Source organism: Zootoca vivipara, chromosome Z (assembly GCF_963506605.1).
Source record: "Zootoca vivipara chromosome Z, rZooViv1.1, whole genome shotgun sequence".
NCBI lineage: Eukaryota > Metazoa > Chordata > Lepidosauria > Squamata > Lacertidae > Zootoca > Zootoca vivipara.
The window spans coordinates 5,222,926-5,244,197 of record NC_083294.1 but is presented as its reverse complement, the minus strand read 5'-3'; the positions used below and the strand labels follow the sequence as shown (position 1 = coordinate 5,244,197).

Sequence of the window (21,272 nt, the reverse complement as noted above, 5' to 3'; positions counted from 1 at the left end):
CATCCTGAGATTTGGGAATGATGTTCGTAGTAATTTGACCTTCCTTAAAGAAACAACACTGTTATTTTCTGCGGCACCACATAACATTGTTGACTCATGCTTAGTTTGTTTTTCTCCATTTTGCTCTTCTTACATTGTTTAAGGTTGGAAGGGAGCACCTCTTTTTTTCAGGAGTGGAGCATAATAAAGGCCCCCCTGGCCCACGAGGTCACATTTACTCTATGTATTTAAAATAAAAATAAGTAAAGGTGTTCCAAGTGGAAAAGAGAAGCATAAATCCAAGAAAACAGGTGGGTAACCACCAAAGAAAACATCTTAACTGTCAGAGTTCAGCCTCTTCTTTCAAAGTATATCCTGGAACATGATGTCAACCCCATTATGCCTTGTGAAAATGCACTACAGCGAAGGGAGTGCTCTCATGCTCAGGTACGGCTGTCAGGCTTCCCACAGGGACCTGGATCTCTCCCACTGTGAGAGCAGGACACTGAACGAGATAGACCTTTGGTTTGACCCAACAAGGCTCTTCTTATAGAAGTGCCTAATGAAAGCCCTTCTGGCTTGGACCAAAGGCCCGTCCTCAGCATCTTGGTTTCAAGAGTGACAAGCAACATAATTCCAGGAAGCCCACAAGCAAGGCAGTAAGCGAAAGAAAATAAGAAGTGTCCTTCTGTATTAGACCAAGGATCTGCCTAGTTGCGCCTCCTGCACCTTACAATAGCCACTCAGATGTTTTTGAGAAGCCCACAAGCAGGCCATGAAAGCAATGGAAGAATCCCAGCCGGGCACCCAGTGGGTACATGTTTCATTGTTTTTTCCTTGCAAGGAGGAAGAGCAGCAAAAGCACTAGGGGAGTGTGACCCTTGAAAGAACTTGTGGTCTGCAGTGGCAATTTCTGCTGCAAAAACACTGGCAAACAGTATTGTGTGGGGAATGTGGGAATTACTAGAAATTAGGCTAGTATGGAAGACACCAGGGAAATCAGTCAATGTGTGCTCACTTTACATCTTGTTGAAAATAACTCTTAAAAAATAGATCCCAATAAACTAAACCTAAAACTAATAAAAAAATCATTTTCTACCTAGTCCCTGCATTGGGAATAGTTCCTATTTATGCTGATAACACTCATCTTGGGTCACTTTCAGTAATTAGTGGTCTCCCTGGAAAACCAACTTCAGAGTGAATTTTTGAATAAAGTAAAAAATAGTTTTGGTGTATGGCAATCTTCAGCAAAATCATCACGTAGAAAGGGTTGGATGTGAGCTAGGTTAGCTGAAATTGGGTCGCACTGAAATCAAGTGGAACAAGCACATGGGGAAAGACAGAGCAAGCATCTTCAGGTAAGGTTGGCAATGTCCTTTGCCTGAAACCCTGGAGAGTCAGTGTAAACAACACTGATGGACTTTAGATGGTCCAAAGGCCTGATGTGGTATAAAATAGCTTCATTTGTTTCTATTGCTCCAATGAGCCATATATCATGCTAGAATAGTTGTCTTGCATGCAGAACATTCTGAGTTCACTACCTGGCATCTCCAGGTAGGCTAAAAACTTTCCCCTGCCTGAAACCCAAGCTAAGGGAAGGGCCACAGTGCAGTGACAGAGCACCTGCTTTGCATGCAGAAGGCCTTAAGCTCAACACTTGGGTTCTTCAGATAGGGATGGAAAAGATTACCTGCCTAAAACCCTGGAGAGCTGCTGCCAGCCGGTGTTGATAATATTGAGCTACATAGGCCAGTAGTCTGACTTGGTATAAGGCAACTGCCTATCTTCCCATGTTAACTGACACCTACTAAAGACATTCCTTTATCAACAGGCCTTTTAAGAGAATATATTTATCCTGGTCTGCTTCTGTATTGGTTCTGATTATTATTTTTTTGGTAAGTTTGAATTGTTGATGTTCTTATTAGGAACCTAGGAAGCTGCCTTATACCAAGGTAGACCATCTAGCTGGACAGTGGCTCTCCAGGATTTCTGATGCACGTCCCTCATAGCCTGGAGATGCCATTGGGGATTGAACTGGGACCTTCTGCTTGTAAGGCAGATGCTCAACCTTTCTCTTGCTTTGTTGTTAATCATTCAGGGGCTTTCATGGGAAACAGCTAAGAGAAAATGAAATGAATACATTTGTGGGTTCAGGTCTTCATATTTTTGGCCTTGTTATTTGGCAACACTATAGTTGCTATAGTCCCCTTTGCCCCTGGCACAGCGCAGCGATGCCAAGAGGGCCTCTTCCCAATGATATTGTATGAGGGCTAATTAATGGCCTCTCGTTTCCATAGCAACCTCATGCTTTGCTCTTAGGCTTTCTCCAAGTGGCAATTCAATTGCTTCTATTACCCTAGCATCCATGTATTTCTTAATAAAGCAAGCTGATGAAACTTGCTTGCTCCCACATCAGACTGGCAACGATAGTAATTGAATTAGGAAAATATTGAGTGGAGGGTGGGGAGGAGGTTTAAGCAGGCTTGCAGCATGTCCTGTTTCCTCTCAGTTTAATATGAGCCTTGCATTCCCCTCCCCATCTCCTCCTTCCCACTTGCCTGAAGCAGGAAAGAAGCAGGACATTTTATCTTCTGTTCCTCTGAAGAGTTTATTTTCCTCTTATTTTATCCCACTAGGGATATTTATGGTAATAATTCATTAAACAAGAAAAGACAGCACCAGAGAGCAATGTAAGGGGTGGTCTTGCCCAGGATATCAATGAAGGACTTAAAAGAAATATTGGTAAGTTCTCTGGGACTACAGAACAACTTTTTCAGACTGAGAGCCACACTCCCTTCTGAGCAACCTTCTAGGGGCCAGTTGTCAGTGGTGGTTGGGGACAGAGGCAAAACTAGTTGGGGCAACAAATGTAACTGTTACCTTTGCGTTAGGTTAGTTTGTACACATGTTCCTCAGGCAAGCAAGAAGCATTATAAGAGTTCTAGGGCACATTCCAGTCAGACAAAGACACCCAAGGCCTGTACAAAGCAGGGCCAGTAAGGGATGTGGCCAGGGAGGGTATGTGGCCTAGGGAAGAGTTCCAAATGTTGTATTCGATGCACAGGCCTGAGGTACCCCACCCTTGCTCTAAGGTGTGCTGACCAGACAAAATACGATTGGGCAAATTTCTTTTTTAAAAAAGCAACCAGCCAAATGCGTTCAGAACCCTTTCACCTCCCTCTATCATGTCAGTCACCTCTTGGCCACCCAGAGACCCCCTCAACCCAGCAGCACCAGGAATGCAGCACACGTTAGCTGTCTGAAAGATTGTATTCCCTCGTATGAACCTGCCTGGGTTCTGAGATCTTCAGGGAAGGCCCTTCCCTCAGTCCTTCCACCCTCACAGGCACACTTGGTGGGGATGTGGGAGAGGGCCTTCTTGGTGGCTGCTCCTAGACTTTGTTACTCCCTCCCTAAAGAAACCAGACTGGCTCCCTCCTTGCTGTCCTTCTACCAGGAAGTGAAGACTTTCTTGTTGTAACAAACTTTGAGGAACTGACTGCTTGAATGAAAGGGCTGGTGCTGTGCTGTTTTTATTGTAATTATCTGTATGTTTTAAGCTTATTTTATATACTGTACTAGCTGGCCCTGCCACGTGTTGCTGTGGGTTATTTGTGTGATTTCCCCTTGTTTCTGCCTGAAAATAAAGGTAAAGGTAAAGGGACCCCTGACTGTTAGGTCCACTTGTAACCGACTCTAGGGTTGCGGCGCTCATCTCGCATTATTGGCCAAGGGAGCCAGCGTACAGCTTCCAGGTCATGTGGCCAGTACGACTAAGCCGTTTCTGGCGAACCAGAGCAGCACATGGAAACGCTGTTTACCTTCCTGCTGGAGTGGTACCTATTTATCTACTTGCACTTTGACATGCTTTCGAACTGCTAGGTTGGCAGGAGCAGGGACCGAGCAACAGGAGCTCACCCCATTGCAGGGATTCAAATGGCCAACCTTCTGATTGGGAAGCCCTAGGCTCTGTGGTTTAGACCACCGTGCCACCAGCATCCCTTTATGCTTCATCTGTAAATCGCATTGAGTCCTGTCAAGGAAAAAGTCGCTTTGAGTCCTGTCAGGGAAAAAGGCAAGGTATAAATACACAACAACAACAACAACAACAACAACAACAACAACAACAACAACCCCTTAGAGAGCTTTGCCACAGACAAAATCAGGGCCAGCTACAGATTTGACAAGACCTTCGGCCTTCCATGCTCCCCTTTCTATATCAGTGGGCAGCTGTGAGCAGTAATTTAAAATTAAATGCCCTGGAACACTCATTGTAGCATTGCTCTAGGGTAGCCTCCACCACCCTGGTGTACTTCAGATGTTTTGGACTGCAACTCCCAGGACTATAATGGATGGGACTGAAATGAGTTTTTGTCCCAAAAAACATGGAGGTCACCATGCTGGTGAAACCTGAGATAGTGAAAAGTATAAGATGGCAGCTTGCAACTGCAAGGCATCTGGGCCAAGAATCCACATGGGTGGCCATCAGATAGGCCAGAGATGGGGAACCTTCCTCAGTTCAAGGACCACAAACCAAATGCATACCACCCTCCATCCAGGCAAGGTATTATCACACTTCAAGGATACATTCTAGCCAGGTAGGATTACTATAGGGTGCAGAGCAGGGACATTGAAGGACATGGCTTGGACAGGGGATTGTGTGTGTGTGTGCATTTGGTACCCAGGTCTAAGGTTTCCTGCCACTGAAGTACGAAGTGGGAATTTGCAGAGGCTGCTTCTGCAATTTTCACCTGTCCTTCAGTTGCCAGTTGTGTAGTATCTCTTATGATCCTCAGGCAGGAGTGGTCCTACTGCTGGGCAGCGAAACTGGTGGGCAACAGCCAATCTGTTACTCCTGGTTCCCCTAGTCACTCCTCACTGTTGCCACATGACCTTCCTGATGTTGGTGCTATCCTACATCCTAGGCCCCCAAACGTGGCCTGATTCTTTGGGTCTGCCACCATTTCTTAGACTGGTCCCATCTCAAGAGTTATGAGTGTGAATTATGTATGTGGGAAGGCTGAATAAAAAAGCAGATGGAATGACTTAAGGGTCTTTCTCCTTTCCGAGTTGAAGCACAATGCCAACACCCCACCCCAAAGTCTTAACAAGGACCTACAAAACCTTGTGTTGCTCTGTTGTTTCTGTACTTCAAAGTGTGGTCATTCTGCTGCACAGGGACTGTGCTAAGATGGCACCACTGACCCCCTAGCAGAATAGTATTATCTCCCTTACTTGACTAGGGTACCAAAGTTTTGCATGCTCCCACACTCCCCAGCAGTCACACATTCAGTGTTAATGAGAAAATCTGTGTGGGTATCCATGAATTCACTTTTCACGATAAAGGGCTATGTGCACATACAGCTGAATATGACACAGTTCTTTGAGAACATAGGAGACTTCCTTGTATAGCAGACCATTGATCCATCTAGCTCAGTAATGACTACCCTTACTGGCCAGTGGCTCTTGAGTGTTTCAGAGACTGTTTTCTGCTAGACCTTCCTGGAGATTTCTGGGATTGAACCTTATGGGACCTTATGCAGGGTATATATATGTTCCACCACTGAGTTATGTGGTTCTGATGAGCATAAACCCTGTCTGGCCCACGATGCACAATCTCTCTCTCTCTCCCTCTCCCTCTCCCACACGTTATGGGCATGTATATAATGATTTGTATATAGGATTCTTTCCCATTACAGCTGTAAACATGCCCTCCTCAGTACACAGCTAGTATGTGTGTTGACGTGGGGTGTTGTTGTTTTTTTGGGGGGAGAGACTAGCAGGTGAGATCCTGGCCACCCCCAATAAATGTTAAGTGACTTTATATGAACACCCCTCCAGTCACCACTGTTCCTGCTAGCCAAAATTCTTCCAACCTCAAAACTGGTAAATCCCCATCACCACCACACATACACAAATTACAACAGTATCTTTTGCGTAAACTGGACCAAACTGATCTTCCTCTGGCAAATGAAGTGGGGAGAAAGTTCACTTGAAGGGATTCTCTACAGATTACTCCTTGTGATGAACCAGTCCCCTCACCTCCACCACCACTGGCGTGGTTCGGAATAGTGTCAGCAATTACAAGCGGTCACTGGGGAAACGTGAAAAAGAAAAGGGAGACAAAAACTTCATTTCCTCCCCTCTCCCAACAGTTTTAAATTCGTTTCCACACATAGGCAGAAGAAAAAATGGCGGAAGAGAAATTGGAAGAGGTCCCTGGGGTCATCAAGGGAGGGAGGGAGGGAGGGATGATTTAGGACAGGATCACCACCTTTTGGCCACTTGAGCACATATGCAAACATGAAAAACTGTCACACACCCCATAACCTATTTTATTGGTCAGAACATAATGCTTCTTTCAAGCCTGATTTCAGTGAGGGAGAGGTGGTGGCAGAGGCCATGTGGGCTCTACAGAAGGTCTTTGAGGGCACATGTGCAGCTGCTGGTGCCATGTTGTCAACCCGTCATTGCTGCTTGCTTACACCACCCCACTGACTTCAAATAAATCCCTCTAAACTCAATAGCCTTAATTCTAAGTAGATGTGCATAGAACTGCACTACATGGTTGCCATCCTCCATGTACTTACATGGAAATAAACGTGCCAAGCACCATGAAACATCCATAGGATTTCTTCTTTTCTGGAACTGCCTCCCTCTGCCTATTTACTTGGGATAAAGTCCCCCCACCCACCCCCTGAAGATAGGCAGATTCACCTTAGAATAAATATGCAGAGGACTCAGATGTTGAAGAAAAAAGCATTCACGTTGAATTCCAGGCTGTAGAACAGCGGCAAGGAATGTGTGGCCTTCTCGATGAGGAAACTCTGGCCTGGCGACGGTGAAGACAGCCCCCCAAAGCCCCTCCATCTGGCCCTTGGGACCCACCCCAGACCACACACCCTCTCTAGATTCATCCCTTACTGTCTCTGCTTTGCACCCTATTTGGGTGTTTTTGTCTTACTGGGATGCTCTGTGGATGCCTGGCTGCCTTGAGGAGAGAGAGAGAGAGAAAAAGAGAGGGAGGGAGAGGGAGTGTGTATGTACATATACTAGCTTGGTGTACGAAGGAAAAAACTTCATTCTCATTGCTTTGCCTGCTTTTGTCTCTGGGTTCATCCACCACTATCATGTGGTTCTCTCAGAAAGTTGCCCCAAAGGCAAAGGCAGAGCTAGCTACTCCGGCACCTGGAGCGATGCACATGTCGTGCACCTGGGGACGGGTCTAGCTGCCCACGGTGAGCGTCCCGGGGTGGGGCGGGGTGCTGCACACAGTGAGCGACGAGCGTCCCAGGGGGGTGCCGTCAGTGGCAAGCATCCCAGGGGGATGGCGCGGCGATGTCATCACACACACACACCCGGTGTGACACCCGGGGTGGGCCGCACCCACTGCCACTGCCAAAAAGGAAATGTGGCTCTTGGGGTGAAAAGGATTCATCACCTCTGGACTACAACTCCTGTCATCCCTGATCATTGGCCGTACTGGCTGGGACTGACAATAGTTGGAGTCTGACAACATCTGGAAGGCCAGAGGTCTCCCCATCCTTGATGCAAAATAACTTCTGAAAGATATTATCACTGTGATTTGTAGCATATCCAGGCATTACTGGCTGGGTAAACGCTTAATTCCAAACCATAAAATTATACCCTTTGGCAATGCAAATCAAGAGTAGTAGTCATGGTCATCGGCAAACTCATCCTAGAGTAGTGGGGAAAATGATTGAGAATAAAGCTTCCGTAACACTTCACAAAAGAAATTTCTTTTATCTTTGGCCATTAGCTCCCATTAGGAGAAATGGCAACTCTTGGTACATGTACACAGAATTCTCTCTTTCTCACTCTGGTTTTCTTCCTTTTTTGGCACCTGCATATCTGAAATCTTTACAATTAAGTACAGGGAATCTCAAAAAAAAGCCGTTTCTGCATGTTCTGTAATTCCCTCCCCCATCCCATATTTTTGATTCCCAATCCCACTGAGCAACACCTCAGCAGATTTTCACGTTCTGACCCTTTTTAATGATTACAGGAATAACTAAACATGCCCGGCAGTTTTACATATTTGCTTGAATGGTTTTCTTTCAGTATTCCAATAAACAAAGACCTTTCCATCACTCTCTCTCTCTCTCTCTCTCCCTCGTATATTAATTACATTTTACATTTTTTTGTATTTGTTTAAATCTCTTTCTTTTAACTTCTTTTTTTAATGTTGGGTTGGGGGTTTTGTGTTTGTTTGTTTTTACAGCAAAAAGGTGAGTCTGGGTAGTACCTAAGTACATAAAGTCTTGGTTAGCAGAGCTTGGCAGTCATCTGGTCAGATTGCTTGAGGATTTCGGTGTTGTACAGATCCAGGGCGTGATTCACACGGATGATCTCACTGTTGGTCAGTTTCAGACGGTGCTTGAGCATACAGGAGAAGAGATCCAGCTGGGGCTTCCCTGGCGCTACAGGAGGTGCCAGTCTGTTGATTCGGTCCCGTATATCCAAAAGCAAGAGCATGACGGAGGAGGAGGAGTAGAACTGCCCGCCTTGTGTGTAAGACTGGTTGACCTGTTGCACTGCGCTGCGCAAGAGGTCAGCATTGAAGCGCAAGCTGTATCCAAACACCTGAATGTCTGAGATCTTGATGTAGAACTGACGCTTGTTGGGATCAGAGAGGTCCACGGGGCCCTGGCCAGTCTCATTGCGCATCAGGGAGGGCAGCCGGGTCCGGCTGCGTAGGTAGATGTGGACAGTCTCAAAAAAGGTTTTCCACCTGTTCCCAAGCAGCAGGGTCCAGTTATAGCACTGGCTGTTTTGCAAGCGGATTTTCTCCCAGCGTGGGTAGCCAAATTCTCCAAACGGCATGTTCCAGCCTTCGGAATGGCTTCCACTAAACGGGTTAACGTAGACAAAGAACATGGGGTCCAGGCTGCTGTTGCGCATTTGGCAGATGCGCATGGAGATCCCAATCACCATGTGAATGAAGTCCATCCTGTTTTTGTTGCTCTTCAAGGTGAGGGACATGCGCTTGCGCCACCTCGGGTCAAAGAAGGTGTCCAGGCGGATCTCATTGCTGATGAAGGTGGTGTGTACATACAGGCGAGAGTCCATCTTCTGCAGGAGGTACTTCAGCTCCAGGTCCTGGAAGTCCAAGTCCGTCTCAAAGCTGATGAACTGCTCACTGCGCTCTGAGTCCACATTCTGAGGCTCACAGCGACCCCGTGAGAGACGGTAGCCCTTGTTGCATGAGCCACAGAGGGATATGTTGGCCAGGCTGCACATGGCACAGCTATTGTTGCCTCCAATGATGCACGGGATCGGTCGCTGGCACAGGCTGGTGCTTCCATGGCAGACACAGCTCCTCTGGCTTTCCAGGAAGGTTCCCCAGAACCCGTTCTCATTGCAGTAGAGCAGGGACTGAACCCGGGACAACCATTGCTGTATTGTCCTATAAGGGAGAAAGCACAAGGGCATGAACTCCAAATTTCTAAAGGCAGCTGTCAAGGGTATCATTTTAACTCAATGCCACAAAGTAGAGGTGAGAGAAATGAAGTAGCTAAGTGGAAGTTGTCAATAGGCAAGGAGTTCCAAAGTGTAGATCCAGCCACATTACAATACTGATTTTTTACAAGTGCAGAGTAATAATAATAATAATAATTTATTACTTATACCCCACCCATCTGGCTGGGTTTCCCCAGCCACTCTGGGAAGCTTCCAACATGAGATTAAAAATACATTTATACATCAATCATTAAAAATAAAATAAAAATAAAAATCCCTAAACAGGGCTGAGTATTATGTGACTGTTCTGCACTGGGTTGTTTTTAATCCATCAAAGCTCTACTCAGAGTAGACCCATCAGAGTAAGTCATGCCATCAATTTCAATGGCTATATCCTAAATAGGTATAACATTGGCAACCAACCCATTCACATTCTCTGTGCCCTGCATAATTTCACAAATATTCACACACACACACACACACACACACACACACACACCCATGAAAATGGATTATTGGGGAAAGATCCTGTAACCACCACCACTACCCATAGTTTCCCTTGCTACAATTAGAAACAAGACACTGAGTGCAGCCAACATGTGCTCCAATAAAATCTTTCAAGAACAATCATACATAAATGTATGCATCTAGTCTACCGCCCACCTCACAGATAAGTATATCTTATTCTGCCTATCTGACTGCCAGCCAATGTGGTGTAGTGTTCAGCATGACAATTGGGGAGACCCTCATTCATAGAATCACAGAACTGTAGAGCTGGCAGGGAGCTCTAGGGTCATCTAGTCCAGCCCCCTGCAATGCAGGAATAACAACTGAAGAACGCCTGACAGATGGCCATTCAACCTCTGTTTAAAAACCTCCAAAGAAGGAGAACCCCATTTGGACATCTTACTCATTGGCCTACACCTGGAGGGCCACATCAAAGTTTGCCATCCCTGCTTCAAAACTTCAATCTCCTGTCGTTGAATCCCAACCACATTACAGCCAGCTAGCCCTCTTCTGATGGGACTAACAAGTGGACCACCCTGAACAGATCAGTCACAGTTTTCCAGGACTTCTTAATTCTACCATCATTTCATCCTGTCCAAAGAGCTCTTTCCAACTCCCCCCCTCTTCCCTGGCTGTGCTAATGAATGCCTCATTGTTTCCCCAAAGGCTGAGAGTTCTCAGCAGCTCTGCAGCGACAAGACACTTACTAATGAGAAATTAGGATGCCATCCTTGCAGATTGGGAGGAGTGATTACAGGCGGAGGTTCTGAGAGTCGGATTAGTAGGATTCACGGCACCTGCCTACCTTGACCCCAGAATAATCATTAGGTTGTGTGCTGTATCAAAGGCAGATTTAAAAACGACACAATAGTGCAGAAGAGCAAAGCAAATTGAGGGAGGGAGATGGGAAGGGGGAGGAATGGGGCTGGAGAGATATGGAGTCGGTGTGGGAGGATGGGAAATGGATGGGCATGTATAATTTAAAGAAGACTGGAAACAAAAGCCGGAGAAACACAGAAGCACCAGAATTCCTCAAGATGATGAGGGAGAATGAGGGCTTGGAATGATAAGACTAGATATGCAATTAAAAGATCATTCAGCCCAACTTCAATGCAGGAATCAGGGAATTGAAGAGTCTCTCCCTCCTCTACCTCTCATATCATCTGAAACATAACAAGACTTGGATGTGGATGTGAAGGGTGGGGTGTCTTGAAACCCCCACATGGGACCCTTCTTCTGGCTGCCCAATGACCCAGTGGAGAAGGAAGATAGGACTTATTTACGGTATTCATTTGCTGAAATTTATATGCCACCTTTCCACCACAAGGTGTTCAAGGCAGCTAACAATAATTCTCTCCCTCCCTCCCTCCCTCCCTCTCTCCACACACACACGCACGCACGCACACACACACACACACACCCACACACCAAGGCATGTAATAGTATCCCAACACAATCTCCTCCTCACGTCCCAGTTTACTAAGTTATAGATTGTATTTCTATCCCACCTTTTTCTTCAAGGAGCTCAAGGTGGCAGGCATAGTTCCCCCCTTCCCATTTAATCCCCACAACAGCCCTGTGAGGTAGGTTAGGCAGAGAGGCAGTGACAGGCCCAAGGGCACCAAGTGGGGAATTTGAACCCTGATCTTTCAGGTTCTAGTCTGACACTCTAACCACTGCACCACACTGGCTCTCAAGCTTGCTCTGGATATGTTGCTAATGCTGCTTGACTTCTCTCTTCATCTTCATCTTCTCCCTTCATCTTCATATACATCTTACAAGCTCTTTCCCTGCCCTGCTTCCTCCAACACCTACCTTATTTGCAAGGAAAGCTTTCACTCATGAGGTGGGGAATCCTTTTTTACTAGGGGCTGCATTGCTTAAGGCAAGAATGGGGACGTTTTCTAAACCAGTGGGTCAGCTTTTTATCTTCTTCCCACACCTTTGGCCAACTTTGATGGGTGAGCAGGGCCCTGTGGGGAAAGTACTGGTGAAGTAGCACCCAGCAGGATTGATCCCTTAACTCACTAGGAAATGAGCAGAGGGTTTGGTCCTGCTGGCTGAACTCACCAGCAAGTTCTTCATAGTGTATAGGCTAGGGAATTTGCTTCATGGGCCAACTTGGATCTTCTGGTGGCCACCCTCTGCTCCTAGCTAGGGGGAGTATTGCAAAGTCTAGTGACTGTATCCTGGTGCTTCTCCCCTCCTAGGTGTGATAGAGAGAGACACAGTCACTCACTGCCTCAACAGTCAGGCTGTTGTTGCCTCGGCAGCTGACAAATGAGTCAGTTCTGCACCCACTAGCCTGAACCTAATTTTCTTTTTCCCATAGCTTCAGCACAGTGGGGCTACCCAATGGCATTTGCTCTTCCAGGCAGAACCAATTTGCACATTTCATCCTGTGCAGACATAATACATATTCAGCAACATGGAGGTGCACAGGGAACATGAGGCACTTCCGTCCACTGCCCCTCCTGCCAGTGATACAGCCCAAAGCTGCCTGAAAAGGAAGACAAGAAGGAAGGAGGAAAGAGAGAGAAAGAGAGTGGGGAGGAAGGAGAAAATGAATCAGCAGCTATGTGCTTCCAGGGGTTTTTGGAAGTGTGAAAGGACTTTTATCACATGTCTCGCTTGTGCTGAAGCTGCTAGAGTCTATCACCCCCTCTCCCTCCCCTGCAAGGTAGAAGGAAGCCAAGGCACTGGATGGGGGGGGGGGGGAGACACTGAAATCTATAAATGTTGTTCTCACAGAACAAGCCCAGCAACAAAGCCACATCAACAATGGCTAACACTGCAGAACTCACCTTCTTAGTCTCTGCCAAGGACGGTTCTACATTTTTGCTGAAGGCAAGGATGCATTTCAGAAAACACAGAATCTTCTGGCATTTAAAAAGCTAACCTGACATAATGCATTCTGAGAATGCACCTCCGAAGATGGAAAATAGGGAATGGGATCCAATTTATACAGGCAAAGCACAGGGGCTACACAACCTCTTAGCTTTTAAGGCGCCGCAATATTCCACTATTGTATTTGATACAATAGACCAGTGGTCCTCAACCTTGGGCGTCCAGATGTTTTGAGACTACAATTCCCATCATCCCTGACCACTGGTCCTGCTAGCTAGGGATCATGGGAGTTGTAGGCCAAAAACATCTGGAGGCCCAAGGTTGAGGACCACTGCAATAGACCAAAGGTTTTCAACCTTTTTGAGTCCATGGCTCCCTTGACTAACTACATTCTTTCTGCAGCACCCCTGTGAGACTCAGGACCCCAGTTATGTCCCCCTTGCCTGCAGAGCTGGCAGCCTTTTTCAAACACCCTCCCTTGTGGAGTGTTCCCTCAGCCTCCTCTCCCCTCTCTGAGCTGGTCTCTGAGCTGCCCTTCCCTGCCCTGCCCCAAAGAGAGGTGCCTCCTCACACTGTACCACAGGTGCCTGGCGCTTGTCTGCCCATTCCCAACAGCAAGAGCTGGTGGACTGGATGGCTGGGCTCCCTCACCCACTTGCTTGCTTGCTTACTCTGAGGCCGCCTCAGCTTCTGGCAAGCAGCACCCCCTGGCCAGCCACAGAGGCACCATTCAGCTGTAGAAGTCTTTGGGAGGCAGAGATGCGAGAGGGCATCAGAAGGAGGGAAGGAAAGAGGGACAGATGCCAGTGTGGCCCACAGCACCCATGACCATCATTCAAGGTACCCCATGGTGCCACGGCACACTGGTTGAAAACCACTGCAATAGACCAACAGAATTACCCTCTGAGGATATTTCATGGAGGAGGGGGGGGATACTCTCAGAGATTTTGATTGCTTTCTATTTCCATTTCGAAATCAGCACAGCTACACCCCAATCTGAAGAAGAAAGGCCATATACCACTGGAATGGCCAAAGGGAATATAATTGAGAGTTGTGTAGCAACACTGACAAAAAGGGGAGGGAGACTCACAGCCGTCCCCCTCAAAACAAAAAACTGTCTTAAACTCTTCCTTCTTTCTTTCTTTTGCCAGTTAGGTGCGCATTCATAGAGGTGCTTTCTGAATATATTCCACGAAGGCAGACTGGCAGATGAAACTACGGGACTATGCAAAGATGGCTAGATTGACTGGGAAAATTAGAAATCAGGAGGATCAAAACCTCAATAGAGAATGGGACAAATTTAGATTGTATTTAAAAGAACACTGTAAACACTTGAACTCTTTGGCAGGCTCTGAACCACTCTAGCAAAGTTACAAAGACTTTGGACATATTGGAGGACTATAATTTGGATGAACTATAATATGCAGTTGAAATATTATAGGAAAAGGAACCACGGAGGAGAGGAGGGAAGTCCTAAGATTCAGAAGAATCTTGTTTATTTCAAAATTTAAATGTGTCAATTGTATGGATTATTTTGTAAAACAAAAAAAAAAATCCAAAAAAGAAAAAGTCCATGAGGCTTTTTTTTTACTGCAAATGTGACTAACAATTTTCAGCATGATTTCCAAATGTAAGGGTGATCAGCTCTCTAATGATAATTCCTAGCAATGGGTTGGGCCAAGGTGTCCAACACACACTCACTCATGTGTGTTAGAAGATACACACACACACTCACTCACTACAAACAGAGTGCAAATACACAGGCACACACGCACACACACATTCAGACAGGCACATACAGATGTACACTTATTCAGGCACCCCATTCATCACCTACAAATCACCAGAGGTGTATGTGTTTGGTGCAGGGGAGGGGGGGAGTGAAGTCTTTCCCATCACAGCAATGGGCTAGGAGGAGAGGATGCTCCCCTCCATCCCCCCTCCCCTCCCCACATCACAGCATAGCCCACCACAGTGATGGGGTGAAAGAAAGCCCCGTGCTTTGTTTTCTGAGCCTCTATGGTTTTCTACTAATGGTTTTGTGCCACAGTGAGAAGTACTTTTCCAATGTAATAAATGTGTGAGTTTAGCAGAGGCTTGGCAGGTCACTAGAAGGGGTTTCATGGGCTGGATAGATAACCCAAGAGGCTGATACAGTGGGTATTGATGAACCAGGTTCAGAACCATCAGGGACCTACTTCTCTCAAGGTTATGAAGCAAAATGTACCCTGCTAAGCAATTTCTGTGAGATGAGCCAGCCTGGCTGTTCCAGTCTTTTAGCATTTTTAGCCAGTAAGTGAAGCCAGACCTGTGATTGATGAATGAGTTGTTTTGACACTGGGCAAAAGGAATCCCTGGGGTCCTAAACAGCTGCTGTTTCCCCCTCCCCTTTTCGGTGCTTCTGTCTCATTTTCTATTCCTTGGAAATTGTGTTCTTCTTTTCCCCCATCTAGCAATCAGGACACATTCTTCCTGTGGTGGGTTTCCCTGAGATCAGGTACTCCCTAGAAATTATTTTCTGCAAGTACTACTGCATGATAAGTATGGGTGGATGTTAAAGAACACCTCCCCCCCCCCAAAGTAGCACATGGACTTTTATACAAACCTGTGTCCTCTTTTGCAAGTGAGTTGGAGGGCTCAATGCACATACAGTGTACTTGGCTAATAAAACCATTTTTGTATTCCTGGGGCTAGATCTGGAACTCAGACCACTGATTCACTACTCCTGTGCTACAGGCAGCATTCTCTAGAAATAGCTGCGTTCAAATTCCAAGTGTTCCAATATCTAGAACACTTACAAAAGTGATCTTCTCCACTTGATGTGAAAAAAACCTAAGAAGGGTCCTGCTGGATCTGACTAAAAGTCCATCTAGCCCAGCATCTTCGTTTCTCACAGCGGCAAACCAGATGCCTCTGGAAATCTCACTGCCCTGGCTCCCACCCAAAATATGCAGACAGCTCTTACTTGTATTTATTCAGCCAAGTAACAGTACAGGCTTGGCAGCAGACACAGCACCCATGAGTCATGATTCAGGAGCAATGCAAGAAGTTCAGAAATGGGCGGAAGTGCCAAAGGTACCCCAACCATATTCCCTTCTGTACTCATCAAGCTTTCATTGATTGCTCACTTTGCAAGACTCTTGTGTTTGCAGGAATGCTGAGATAGCAAGTCCACACTCCGCTGGAGCAGAAGGTGAAGGTGTTGCCTGGTTCTAAGCCACAAGGATGCATCTAAGCTACATTTTCACAGCAATTTGCTTTTTAAAATATCTATCTATCTATCTATCTATCTATCTATCTATCTATCTATCTATCTATCATCTAAAGGTAAACTGGGCATGTCCGTTCCTCTCTAATGTTCAATGAAACCACTTGACCGATAGCGTTGAAATTTGGACACAACGCCACATGTGAATAAGAGAGTACTTTCCATACACAGATGTCACACCTGGGCCACGTAAAAAACCCCAAACCCCGTGTTTCAGAACACACAACTCACCCCAAAGTGCATGCTGGGAAATAGAACCCAGAAGCTGACAGTTCCTTTTCCAAGGGTGGGGGCCAAGGAATGGAGATACAGGGCGGAGCCCTTGGCTCGCATTTACATACTAGGCCAAGCCAAGGCTTACAGACGAGGCCTTGGCTCTACTTTACAGACTAGGCCGTGTGGAGCCCTGGATGGGGGGTGGAGGGGCCCGAATAGGTCATGGTTTGAGCCAGGGCGAGGGGAGTCACAGGGATGACCCTGGGGTGGGGGGAGGGGGGACGGGATACCTCATGGGTCGCAACAGGATGGGAGGAATCACAGGGATGAGACACAACGGGGGGGGGAGAGGAAAAACACATAGTCAACAGTGGGACTGACACATCCTCCCCCTTTCCTGGGAAACAAGGACCCTGAGTCAGGCACAGCAATGCGTGCCCGGGCCAACTAGTGTGTGTGTGTGTGTGTGTGTGTGTGTGTGTGTGTGAAAATTCATCAGAATTTTAGTGCAAATTTCTCCTTAGAAATATTTTTCTGTATGTAAATTTTGATGGATTCACACATTTCTGCATGCAGTGAGCTTGCATATTGTACTCACTTTACTTATGCAATTGCAACCTTACATGGGGGGGGGGATAAAATAAAAAAATGGAGACATGGGGATACCCACCACCCACGTCTCTCAATTTATTTATTTTTTCCTCACCCATGCACCCAGCAGGTTTTCCTCACTTACTAGGCTTTAGGTGGTAGAGGAAGAAAAAGATGTAGGAAAGTTGTGCTTGGTGGGGTGCCCAAACACAGAGTCCCCCTGCCCAGTGCGCCTAACCGCTGAGGGGTAAAATGAATAGACACAACTGTCTGGCATTTGAAATGGCCACTACTGATTTCAGATATAAGAAGCCTTGGCATATGTTTTGGGTGCGTATCCCTCTCAGCCCCTCCCCTGCTGGAGGACTGAGGCACGACAGGGTCTATCTGGGGGTGGCTCTATCACAAAATGCAAGTTTATGTGGATGGCCCCCCAAACGCTGAGGTAAGCTCTATGGCCCGCTAACCCTAACAACTGGCTTTTTGGACAGAGACTTCCCTCCAGACGCCTCTAACGGGGTACCCTGTTAACGTCACCATTAACAGGGGGTGGGTGAGTCACCACTTCACCACACCCCAATTGGATGAACTATATCGCCTAAATCGCCAAAGTTGTGACTAATGCTATGGGGAAGGCAAAACCTGCAGAGCAGGGGAAATTCCTTCCTGGCTCTGAATACGGCAACCGTCAAAAGAACACAGCAAAGCCTGGCTAGCTGAAAAGAAATGGTTAGAGCAGTAATCAACTATTAATGGAGGGAGGGGAAAGGTGGGTGACTCTCCCGGCCAACTGAATGTTGCGCTGAGTGGTCGGCCGGGCTAAGTAAATGGCCATGCCCCACCCACCACCCTCAGACCGCCACGGATTGGCTGAAGGATGGGTTTGACGGGAACCCATGAGCCTCTGTGGTGGCTGGAGGGGATGGGGAAACATTTGAAAATGACACTGTGTGTCTATGCGAGAGAGGAGGCATCACATTGGGCTGCAACTGCTGCTTACTGGCAAGCTGGTAAGTGGCTATTTTATATGTGGTCCTAGCTGAATCCCACAAATATTTCAATACATTGTTTTGAACATCTGACCTGACTTTGCAGAAGCCCCTCTTCATCATCATATATTGCCAATTGCCGTATTTTCATCCGCCTGCATCAGCTACTCTCGCATTCTCACAAAACGAAAAAAAGCAAAGCAAAACAAAACCCAAAGCACAACAGGCCCATATATCTTCAGTCAAGCTCAGAGCTCTTAAATCTATTACTCCCCTCCAGCCTGCAAAGTTAGCAGCCTTCCCTGAAGCAAACTATGCATCAGCCTGCCCATTCAGAAATCACACAAACAGGTCAGCAAAAAGAAGAAGGAAATGAATCCAGCATTTGATTCAATTTCCATTTGAGTCACTTTTAATTATATTTTTTTAATTAACTTCATTTGCTCTGCTTGTTTGGCAAACAAAATCTATAGATAAAAAAACAAAAAGTGAAACTGGGAGGGAGTATAGCTTTCTAAAAATCTGGATTCACACCTTCCTGCACCATCAAAATTGGCTGAACACAACTTTCCCTTTCAGCATTCAGTTCTATTCTGCTTCATTTCCGGAAGGGCAGTTGAGTGCCAGCACGTTCCTTTAGGCTATAATTGAATATAGAACATGCTATTTCTATTAGACCTTTGTGAATGGGACAGAGAGTGTCACGCTGTTAATATAACCACTCCATCTTTTCAAAGTCAGCGGCACATATTAAATGCTGCTGTCTCGGTCGGGGCATTCACACAGTCAAAATTGCCCCAGCATGGGGCCATATTGGGTCTAATTTTGTGCAAGGTATATTCTAGTAAACTCATGTCAGATGTGTGGCAAAGACAGAGGCTGAACAGTGGACCGTGAAGCTGAGTCTGGGTATCTGTTGAAGAAAACACACTAACTTTCTTCACAAAATTGCTGTCATAATCTGAAACCTATGCTACTTGAAAAACTGCCTCCTGTCCTGAATGGACTCAGCTTGCCTGCTTCCTAAAGTTAGGGGAGAGAATTGGTTCACGTTTTAATGTGAACCAAACTAAGCAAATTCAAGTAGAATAAAAGAGGAAGTGGGAAAGGGGCCAGTTTTCTGTCTTCCTTTCCCAACTCTATTTACTTCTCCAGAGAGAAAGAGAAAGGTGGCAGAAGCCACATGGGCACCAAGGGCAATCCAGGAAAAATTCGCACATCTCCCATTTTGCGGTACAGTCCTCCTACCAACAAAATGGGACAAGGAGAAGCCACTTATCTATAATGCTGACCAAAGTCCCACATTCATGTACACAAGTAGAGAATGGACAAACCTGTCATTTATCCCCTATCCATTTTTAATTTTACAAATCTTTTGTACCATTTGCCCCATTTATTAATCAGTTTGCAATTTTTCTTTAAAAATGCACGAAAATTCATAGCACTTGCATACACATTGCTCCTATTCCACACATTGTTGCAAACAATTCCCCCTAACATAATGCATTTTTGCAGTATTATTTCCAGTAATGTATACATATTGTGTGCAATTTTCTCTAATCTGTGCAGTTTTGTGCAGACTGATTTCTTGCCCTGTGGACAGGGATTCACAAATATCATTTTTGATTACTAGACAAACCACAATTTCTCCTCCATTTTCTCCTCAAAGGAAGATTAGGCAAATCTTACAATTTCAGTTTCTCTCCATTTCTCATTTTTAAGTTCATTTTACCACAAATCCCACTTTCTGAGGGTTTTTTTTTATAAAAAAGTCCTCATGAAAATGTATAATTTTGGTGTGAATTTCTCCTAATACACACATTTTTATACAATTTTACATAATATGTATATGTATTTTTTGCAAAGCATATTCCTTACATAAATTTCTTTCTTTCTTTCTTTCTTTCTTTCTTTCTTTCTTTCTTTCTTTCTTTCTTTCTTTCTTTCTTTCTTTCTTTCTTTCTTTCTTTCATGTTAGTTTCACTAATAGATGCACACCCAGTATATGCATTTCTGTGTACAGGTAACTCTCACCTTACTCAAGCATTTGGTTTTTGGGGTCCAAACATACAAAACTACTACTACTACTACTACAACAACAACAACAACAACAACAACAACAACCCCACACATAAAGCCAGGAGCCCAGGGAAGGAAGATCAAGAGCTCTGGCAGTTTCTCAGGGTCCTTCTGCCACCATCCCAAATCCCAGTAAACACTTGTCCAAATTTGGGAAGCAGACAGGTGGGCTCTAGGATCCTGGCAGAAACCTTGAGCCTCATTTCCAAAGCAGTGGGCACTGCTTATCAAGTTTTGGGAATGTGGCAAGAGGGCTCTGAGATGCTGCCAGAGGCCCAGCTTTGTGCAGGTGTATGGGGAAAATACTGTAAATGGAGAGTGGGTTTCCACAGTTCTCCACCCACCCACCCATTTACCTACTTACTTACTTACTTTTCCTCCCCACACCTGCACAAAGCTGTGATCATGAAGTAAAGGAGGTGTAAAATGGGAGTTACTGTTCATTACTTGGCTGGAGAACAACACTGCAAAATTTGAGAACTGTGAATTTAAAAGAATGGCATTGTTTCAGTTCATGTACTGTTTTGCAAAGTGAGTATTAAGTAGGTTCATGCTTAAATGGGAAGTGAATTGAATTTGTCTCCCTTATGCTCGAGTAAGCATAGAGGGCTATAGAGAGAGCTGGAGTCTTGCCTAATTTGCACCAATGCTCAGATGGAGAAAGAAAGAGCAGTTGTCTCTCCTGCTACTTTTGTTTACTGAAATCTGAGCAAATAATAATAAAAAAGGTTTGCACCCATCTTACACAAAGATTTGCACCCTTCTTACACAGAAAGTGATATACAATAAACATGTTGAACTCTTAATGCATGGATCAAGCACTCTCTAAATATAGTATATCACCCCTTACATAAATAAGGATGACCAGTACCTTTCCCGCGGCAGCTGGTGGTTAGGATTGTGCCGGCAACGGATGCTGAGGCCGAAAAGCTTGCGGGCAGTGCGCTGGATCTTCTGGCGTTGGGCCTCCATGGAACTCTGCAGGAGTTTGTACTGGTTCTGAAGGTCCCAGTCATTCCCCCAGTGCTGGTGGATACTTCCAATGGTCAGGAAATGGTTGTTAGGTAGCCTCTTCATGAAAGATTTAAATTCGTCTGGGAAATACACAAAGACACATATAAAGCCAAGAACAGAGAAAGGGTGGAGGAGTTCTTCTTCTTGTTGTTGTTTTGGGTGGCATGATGCCCTCTTTAATTTTCTATTTTTTTTATAGTTTGTCAAACTTTGGGGAGAATATGAAATTATTGTTAGAGTCCATATATCGCATGCATGAGGTCCCAGATTCAGTTCTTGGCATTTCCAGTTAAAACAGGGGC

General features: G+C 45.7%; 1 protein-coding gene across 1 annotated transcript in view; it reads right to left on the bottom strand.

The window, feature by feature from the left end:
* Positions 1–7,441: 7,441 nt before the first annotated feature.
* BRINP1 (BMP/retinoic acid inducible neural specific 1) overlaps positions 7,442–21,272 on the bottom strand; it is a 110,759-nt gene continuing 96,928 nt past the window's right edge. The window contains exons 7-8 of the mRNA XM_035114125.2: positions 20,828–21,050; positions 7,442–9,406 (exon numbers count right to left, since the gene is read on the bottom strand). Coding sequence (XP_034970016.1) covers positions 8,266–9,406; positions 20,828–21,050 — 1,364 coding nt within the window. The 3' untranslated portion in view covers positions 7,442–8,265. The remainder of the gene's footprint in view (positions 9,407–20,827; positions 21,051–21,272) is intronic.